Below are 9262 nucleotides of genomic sequence, written 5' to 3'. Positions count from 1 at the left end.
CCTCATATGATGCCTTCATTTGCCCGAAGGTGAAAACTCGAAATGTCGAGGATCAGAAGTTAATATCTGATCAATACTTCAAGTAAATTAGTTGTGTTTAATCGGCCAAATGTAAATGTTCTTTCACTTTGAATACCATTGCTTAAGATGGCAGCATTTAAGATTTAGCAGCAACTTACTGTCACTGGGTGAAGAAAAACAACAACTTAGATAACCTTCTGAGTAGGATTTGCATATAAAACTGTTGCACGCCATAAGGGATAACTTACCAAGCCCCTTAAGATACTTTAAAAACAATGAAACAACGAATGTATTTATATGTATATATATTTTCATTAAATAATGTAACATCGCTTTATTCTCACGCAAAGAACGTTTTGTGTTTTAGTTTGCATTTGTTTTGCTTTCCATAATTATGCGATAATTATTGTTATTTCTTTGGAATAAATTATAACGTTAAATTTACTTGCTCTTTAGGCAATCACATGCACGCAGGCGCTGCATGCAGGTCCGCCAACGCATTATGCATACTATATAATTGCAATGAATTCCCGCCGTGTCCCTGTCAAATTAGTCACATCTCAATATATCATTTACGCTATATGCAAAGTATCTGTATAATGTACCGGCTGTATTATATCTATATAAACGTTACAATTTACTTGTTTGCTTCTTTGTGGCAGTGGTAAATCAGAGTATTATCCTTTCTAACGAATCGTCTCTAATGTCGCCGCGCATATTGAGTCAGTGTCGTGTCAGTTGGTTGGATTGGGTCTTGCTCCGACGAGGTTAAGCTTGTCCGCTGCGTCTGCGTTATATGTATGGGGAACCGCAATAAGATATTGAGATATATACATAAGCATAAGTATATATATTAATTCCTAATTGTTTGGGTGACGTTCTAAAGCCATTAGTATAGAAGGGATCAAATGAATAGGAATTCTTAGCAAACGGAAAAAATGTAGATTATCTATAATTTAAGTTTGTTCTTTTCGCTTCCTCTTATGGTGGGTTTTTGAAAATGATTTTAAAGTTTAATATAATCGGTATTAATTTTGCACAACGCCCTGGGAGGAGTTTAATACATTTTGCGATAGATCTAGTCGGTATTGTTTACTTCCCTACTTTCGATAAGTTTTGAACTATTTGTTAAACTATTCTTTATTGCATTTTATTATTAAACTTGCATATTAAGTAGGTAGCAAAATGCTGGTGGTAATATGTTTATTATTTCCGCTAATATTTTACTATTACTTTAAGATTTGTTATGTTACTTTGTAAAGTTCAATGACGCGCTAGAATATGTTTTAACCGAAAATTTTGAACTGATTGCAAACACAAGAAAAACTTTGAGGCTTTTCATGACTGGGGATCTCCAAAACACTTGTATGTATATACTCGTATGTCTGTATACCATATACCATATACCATTTGTATTATGCTGTTTGATGTCGATCTCTATGAACAAACTCCCGTTTGGTAAGGGAGGATGTGCTTGTTGTTGCTTTAGTACCGTTTGGTTTTCATTTTGTTTTTCATGGTTTTCAGTCTTTTCAACAAATTGATTGCTTGGATTTTGTAAATTTGTTTGCTGGATTGTTCTTGTTCTGGCTGCTGTTGTTATTGTTATTTTGGTGTTTCACCCGCCGCTTAAATGCTGATAACAAGGGCTAAAGTTTCAACTTAAATGCATTGACCTAACGTTTGATGGAGTATGCTCGTGATGTGTTGCACTTAGTTCTTACGTGGGTCTCCCCTTGTTTGGTATTTGTATATTACTCCTACTATAACTCGCTAAAGCCCTGAGCATTTGGTCTCCATTTACTTGTTAAGTTCGACTAAAAGAAACATTCGCACTCAATTTCAATTGACATGCAAATCGCGCGAAAAACCCGAAAAAATCCCCGTAAAGCGTCAAAGGGTTCTCAAAGTGGGGCGGAAATGAAGTGTACAAGGACGTGGGCGGAAGGATATTCGTAGTATAAAAATAAACGAAAGTGTACGCACATTTAATACATACATAAATTCACACATTCTTTATATATACTTAGACATATGCAAACCGTGATACAACTGAGCTCCCTTCCAAGCTGTCAGAGATTTCCGCCGTGGAATCGGTCGATTCATGGTCCGACTTCGAGATCCAGTTTTAAAAACAACTTAAACGGAATCTGAATATACCTTTGTCACCTTTACCTATGTATTCGATTCTACTCGTTTGCGTATTTTAGGTTTTAGGCTTAGTCACTTTCGCTAATATTTATATAAGTGTTCGATATTGTGCAATACATTTCGGTAAATTAGTTCGTTTCTGTTTCACTTTCTGTTAACTAACATTAATGCCTAATGTGGTAGCATAATTATCAATTCATATGCCGCTGCCACTCGCCAGCTTACAATTGGATTGGGTTTCGTATTAGTAATTTACTGTTTAGTTAGTTAATCTAAGTTAAATGCATATACATTTTGTAGTACTTGGTTGCCTGCCAATCTCGTTAAGGTTTCCTTTGGTATTTATCTATGTGTATTATGTAGTTGATGCTCTGCCGCTATTAATTTAGGTTTGTATACATATTTGAATACACGAATACTTTGCGTTAACAATTTACCGTCTCTGGCTGCCTCGCCCAGCTACAATTTGGTTGTTTTACTTGCTTTAAATGTACGATATGACACAGTGATATATATTCCATAGTGTATGCTTACGATTTCTAAGTACAAGTACAGATACATATCGAACAGGATCGGGCACAGGAAAACAGCTGCAAGCGGAAAAGCCAGAACAGGCGCCAACGCAGTCGCACCCTCCAGATGTACCACCACAGACCCACCACCAACTGAACACTTTCGATTCCACACCGTCTCCCACATCTTAGGGCTAAGCTAACTACGACTATAAAGCCCAACATCTCGCACATAAGCCGAGGCGTTGTCCTTCCTACTCAAAATATCTATCTCCGATACTATTATTTGGTAGATGTAGAATATGTCTCGAATTCGTAACCTTCGGGTCGTTCAACGATTAAAGCTTTTGGGTAAGAAAATCAGGACATGAAAACTGGATTAGAGGGTCTCTAGGGGTATATGAGTATAACGAGTGTTTAAAACAAAGGCGACAGTAGTAACATTGACGTTTCTTTGGTATGTACGACGTTAAAATCTTAAAGTAAATAAACAGGTCGGGCAAAGAAACTCCTCTGCCATATAATTTATTTCTGACTTTTTAAAAACTCTAATTACTATATGCAATAATTAACAATTCTCTATATAAAAATCAATTTCCATTGACTATATGGTTTCCTATGTTGTGGTTTTCAACTCTTCGGTTTAACACTTTGATTCTCTCCACTTGAATAAAATAAATCTGACAACAACTAACTGAATAATTTGCTATTTAAAATGTAAAAGCTTTAATCTCAAAGCTGTTCTCATCCGTGTTCCGTGTTAATTGTTAAAATGAAATAACGCCCACTCTTGGTAATAGTTGCGCTTACTCTTGGGATTATATAATTTCGATTAGTTATGAGAAATGTATTATAAATGTGAGTATAATAAGTTGGATCAGTTTTGGATTTTTGTTCATTTGCTGGAGGAAGTTGTACTTGCATGAAGACGAATGATTATGCCTTTATTGGTAGCTAACATAAATTTCAAAGTGTTTCGATAGCATACCCCTTAACTGTTCAGGGGTTCGGGTTCCCATTTTCATCTCACCGAGCTGCTATTCATGTATTGCTTACCACGTCCCTGTCTAACCTAGTTTAAATGATACGTTACTGAAGGCTATGCGTATTTAACTGCCTTGCCCATGCCTAATACCTAGAATTAACTTTGGATTTCTGACTAGCAAATGGATTCAATGCGATCTGGTTATTTACAGTCCGGTATCATGTATCATTTTAGCTCAAAATTAGTTCGTAGGGTTCTATTCGGCTCATTAAAAGTAATGTTCCATAAGATTGGGGCTAAGCACACCTGGTCGTGAGGTTATAAAAAGCTTTGAAAACATAACTGCTGTAAAATTGTTCTTAGTCGCAAAGCGTTTTAATATGTTGTTTTATATATATCTTTATAGCATTACTTGTCCATTCTTTTTTTTTTAGTTTTTTTCAAAGCTTGTATAATTATGTTTATAAATATTATACTGTACTGTTGTATATTAGTGTGTATATCAGACTTTGTTTCATACAAAAACTAAGCACATCGATTCGTCAATAAATTCATGTATTTGTATTTTCCATGTCGGTTTCCGTGTGGTGTCTGCATATGTGGACTCTAATACGAGGTCTGAAAACCATAATACTGTTGCCCACGTCACTTCGATCGGTTCTTTCGATCCCACATGCACGGGTATATAGAGTTATATATAAGAGGCGTAGAGAAACGTTGTATGCAATATGTATGTTCCTCAAAAAGATGTCCAATAGTTAGTTTAGCTTGCTTGTTTAGTCGTGTATATTGGTTTACAGGTTAGAGAGTTGGTCACATTGAAACACACATAGCAGTGGATGTGGTAGATTATTGCTAGAAAACTGGTGAAAAAGCTGCTTTCCTTATATACAATTTCCATTGTCTAACGGGAGTATGCGAAAGTATTAATGGCATATTATGACGTAGTGGTATGTGCATTAGTGTGGTTCGCCAGTGTAGAAATGTATGTAGATGTGGTTTGTTTGTAAAAATTAAATGCGCTATCAACCATTCGTTTAAGTTTCTCTATTCATATATTTAAATGTAATTTGTTGTATACGCTGTTGTCTTTAGTTTAACGTTTAGTTCGTTCAAAAATACTGTTCGTAATGTTATTGAATTCGGATTTTTTTTAGCTAATGGCTACCCATTCTCAAGCATTACAGCAAAGTCCATGCTACCAGAACAAACTTCTCCATCCGCTTGATCCGAAGGGGTTGCCATTGGAGCTTCTGATCAATAGGGATTTGACTTTCGGTTTTACTCGTACATATCGTTTATTGTTAAGGATTATATTCGATAATCACCGTATCTTGTAAATTTGTAAACTGTAAATACTTCAAAAGAACACTTTCAGCATTGTATGGCATTCATTTTCGTACTCCTTCGGTAACTGCGCTTCTATGTACAAACTAAAATGTTGGAAAAACCTTAGCTCGAAGGTTAAATAAGCACTTGGAAACATATTATATTAATTTGGAAAAGACCTTTGCATATATTTAGAGCGGGAACCTAGAGGATTGAAGCAGTGAGATTGGCATTCAAAATTGTTTTTTCTTGCCATATTCAAGCGAATAAACGAGTCCTACCCAATTTCCTTTCTAACCTCATTTAAGAGCATTTTTCATAGCTCACTTGATATCGTCATACTCGTCGCTACCGTTTTTCGAGTCTCCCGACGATTGGAAAGCAGCTATTACAGCCGCCCTGTGGTGGCCCTTGTCCGCACCCAACTTATCTTCTCCCTGACTATTAGCCCCGTTGCTGCTTGGCTTCTCGTCGAAGGCGTCTAGAAAAGGATTTGTCGCTGCATACTGAGCCCTATACGTTCCCAGAGTGTGGTAGTTGTTGCCCCCGTTGGCGAAGGGTCGGGAACTGCTTACAGTGGAACTGCCGCTAGTGTAAAAGTCGTAGCTATTGGTGGAGCCCGTCATGGAGCTGACCCCACTGCTGCTAGCGGTACCCGCTCCACTGCCACCTCCCGAAGAGTGGTAGGAGGAGCTGTTGGCCGAGCCACTGAACAGAGCTGCTCCTGTGGAAGCTCCGTTTTTGGGCAAGGTACCGTACAGATGCATGGTATTGTGGTTGCCATTGCCGTTGGTGGTGGTAAAGGGACTGGGATTGTGGCTACTTCCGTTGCCATTTCCCAAGCCACTACTGCTGAATAGCGTACTGCCGTAGCTTCGATGCTCGGAGTTTGCTCCTGAGCCCGTCCCCAACCCAGATCCTGATCCCCCTCCCATTCCCGACTTACTGCTACTACTGCCGGAGTTCCTGGGTTCGTTGGTATACGTTGTGGTCGTACTAGCCGCGCTTGCAGCAGTAGTGCCTCCTATGTAGGTCTTTGTCTCCGTTTCCGATGACGATGAAGAGGCCAGGCTATCGAACAGTCGTCGACCAGTTGAAACCAGCGATGACGAGGCAGTGGTACAGCTGACCGCCCCAGTCCTGCTATCCTTGGAACTGGTCATTCGCGAGGGTGATGACAACTTCTGGCTGTTGGAATGATTATTCGAGTCAGCTGAAGTGGTGGTGTGCTTGCTTATAGCTCCAGTAGTAGAACCAGGTTTTGGGGTTGTTCCTGAGCTAGGCGTGACCAGTTGGTAAGTCCCCTTGGGCAAACCGTCGCCACCACCCGGGGGCGATGGCGAGTCCGGGGACTTTATCGGCGTGAACTGCACTCTTGGCTCCCGCTTTAGATATTTAGACATCAATTGGCTAGTGGTCATGGCCTGCGATTGGGCAAGCAAGGCATTCGTGGAGGCCGAAGACTTGTAGGAGACCAGATCATCCGAATCGTCCGAAGAGGTGGTTGGAGCAGATGTGGCCGTAGAACCAGCACTCAAAACAGTGGCCTGGGATGAACTGGAGCTTGAAGTGGCGCTCGACTTACTACGCATGGCTTTGTAGTCATCGGCGGCAGGAGGGCCACTGGCATTCGTCTTGCTGGGCGTGTAGCTGCTGTTGCTGCTACCAAAGCTGCTCTTCTTACCTTCCAAACTGGCGTACTTGGAGCTGTAGCTGGATTCCTCGTTAAGCAAACTCTTGGACTGCGCTTTGTGTGGTTCATAGAAGTCCGTATATTCCCTGTGAGAAGCTGTCCCATTGCTCTCTTTGTTTCTAATACTGCTACCCAAGGACGAAACTGCCTCCGCTTGGGTGGTGGGCGTTGTGATATCTACTGGCACGTCCTTCTGCAGCGGCGGTTTCTTCATCACTAGGGAATAGGGACTGGATGGCTGGTCGACTATCTTAACTTGCTTTACTGAAACGGGCGAAGCACCGCGCTTGATGGTATCCGTGCCTGTAAGAAATGAAAAGAGCATTAGCCACGTAATCTTCTCTACTTGAAATTTGAGAATATTCCTTTTTACTTACTTTTACCAGATCCGGATCCGGAGCCCGAGCCCGTTGAAGCAGAACTACTGCCGGGGGAGGGTGTGCCTGGAAGTGGCAGTGGCGATGGGTCGGGAATTGCTGAGCCCACTGAGCCCCCCAATTGATAGGGCTGCAAGAGATTAGTAAAGAGAAAGAGGAGCAGGGGAGAACCCGCCAGGTTGGTCAAATGTTAATCGGCGAAATCGTTAAGTCAAGTAACTTTCAAGGGAGTTGGGGCGCAATACGTGCTAGTTAATTGTTGTGGGTGGTGCGGAGAGAATTTAAAATTTTGAGCTGGCTTGGTCTGTAGTGTTAGAGTGTTAGAGCGGGTCTTTTACTAGGAGACACATACAATGGACACATTAAGACACAGGCAAAAGAAAATTTGACTTCGTGCGCGGTGCGGTTCTCTTACAGTTCACAGCCAAAGTTTAACCAATTAAATCTTATTGTTTGAATTTGGTGTGGGTTTGGAAGGGTAAGGTTAGTTGGTAATGCCAAAACGTGAGGGCTTGAAATGTGATTAAGATTCGCCTTAAAGGTAAGCGAGAAAGTAATCTAACTGCGGCTTGCCGAAATGGTGTTATGCCAACATAAAAATAATAATAAGAATTTAGATTAAACTAGAAGGTAAGCCTCGCATGTTCTTTACTCGCTTTAGTTTAAGGCGAACTCTGTGCATGAGCTGTGTTGTGCAGGTGAATTCAAACGGGTTTGCTAAACAGTGATTAAAGTGAAAGTTAAAACAAAAGGGCGTTACTTTATCCCCATAAATAAAAACATCAGTTTCAAGTTACGGAGTACCAATTAGTGTCAAGTGAATGTCGTCGGAAAATGAAATGCTCAGAAGTGCCCCCCCTGCCGACTTGGAGGTCGTCTAAACTAAATCAGCTGTGCTTCGGATTTTACTGTGATCTTCAACCAATAAGGGTTCCAAACTAGTTCTGGGAGGGGGTGTACACAATTCACAATGGAACACAAATTAGGCTTTGGTTGATGAAGTTTTTACAATGGAAGTGGCTCAAGAGTTTGATGAAGCATTTACATGAAGGGTCTTTGGCATGTGTTGGCATACAGAGCTGTCTGATACATATTGGATTGAAGTGGTAGAAATAGTCGTTACGAGTATGTTTATTTGTTACCAGTAGTGGGCCAATCATGCTTACACGCCGTTCAACACTTATCACATCGCTCAAATAATCATCATTAACATCTCTTACAATGTACTGATATGTAGGTTGTATAGTTAGATAGATATATGTATATATTTTTATGTCACAATTACAACGTCTATCGATCAGGGATCATGGCAAATTATGATTTACTTTAATATATTTCTGTAGCGTTGTTGTTTCTTAAAAAGCACAAATCAAACTGACAACAGATAACGTTTAAGACATATTTGATAGATCAGTAGGTAAATATTTTTATAATCATCATCATTTGCAGAACGGTCAACAGGAAAAGTTAGAAGAGCAAGAAAATGTGTCTGGAGTATGTGTCGTGTTAGTATGAATTGAGTTTGTGTTAGGTGAACGATAGAAATAAAAGTTAGTTGCTATTTTGCCATAAATTCATAATTAAGAACTTTTTCATAAACCAACATAAAAAATTACTAAAATTAAAAAGAAAAGAAAATTAAACATAAAATAAGTTCTAAATAAGTTTGCCTTTTTGGGAAGGAATACTGGCCAATGTATTCCCTTGTGAAACTTCAAATAATAATTCCAAAATTATCACCAAATATGGATGTTCGTTGGAGTGCGATGAGTGTATAATGTGGATGAGACTGTCGTATGCAAGTGTTTCTGGTTAAGTATTCTTATGTTGCAAGTAGTATCATTGATCGCGGCGTCGTCTTTATGCTGTTTCTGTAGATGTGTTGTGTGGATTCTGTTTGTTTACCTGTTGCACCGCTTGTTGCAAGGCTCGATGCGATTGAGCTAACTGACCCACTACTGATTGATACAGATGACTGTTGGCTGTGGCTGAGAGCTGAGGATGGCCTTGGGAGAGTATGTTGGTTACCGAAGTGGACGAGCGCAGAAGATTGCCCGCCGCCATGAGCTGCGCCTGCTGCTGCAGTAGAAGTTGCTGTCTGTCCGCTGGCAACGCACTGACTTTGCTTCCACGCTGCCCTGTTGACTCGCCGCGCCGACCTGTCTACATAGGACTCTGTATTAATCAATATTAA

At 40.1% G+C, this 9262-nt stretch overlaps 1 protein-coding gene across 11 annotated transcripts in view; it reads right to left on the bottom strand.

Annotated features, from left to right (window-relative positions):
* Nucleotides 1-311: 311 nt before the first annotated feature.
* The window catches only part of LOC108109373 (rho GTPase-activating protein 100F), a 33373-nt gene continuing 24422 nt past the window's right edge, over nucleotides 312-9262 (bottom strand). For 7 of the 11 annotated variants that reach the window (XM_017217856.2, XM_017217857.2, XM_017217858.2 and 4 more), the window contains exons 9-11: nucleotides 8974-9227; nucleotides 7069-7198; nucleotides 312-6994 (exon numbers count right to left, since the gene is read on the bottom strand). In XM_017217856.2, coding sequence (XP_017073345.1) covers nucleotides 5322-6994; nucleotides 7069-7198; nucleotides 8974-9227 — 2057 coding nt within the window. In that variant the 3' untranslated portion in view covers nucleotides 312-5321. Of the gene's footprint in view, nucleotides 6995-7068; nucleotides 7199-8973; nucleotides 9232-9262 lie in introns of all 11 variants that reach the window. The other 4 variants (XM_017217864.2, XM_017217865.2, XM_017217866.2 and 1 more) reach the window with 2 other exon arrangements.

Source organism: Drosophila eugracilis, unplaced genomic scaffold (genome assembly GCF_018153835.1).
Source record: "Drosophila eugracilis isolate 14026-0451.02 unplaced genomic scaffold, ASM1815383v1 contig_1101, whole genome shotgun sequence".
NCBI classification, from domain to species: domain Eukaryota; kingdom Metazoa; phylum Arthropoda; class Insecta; order Diptera; family Drosophilidae; genus Drosophila; species Drosophila eugracilis.
Note: the sequence above shows the minus strand (reverse complement) of the source record. Positions and strands in the feature narration are given on the sequence as shown.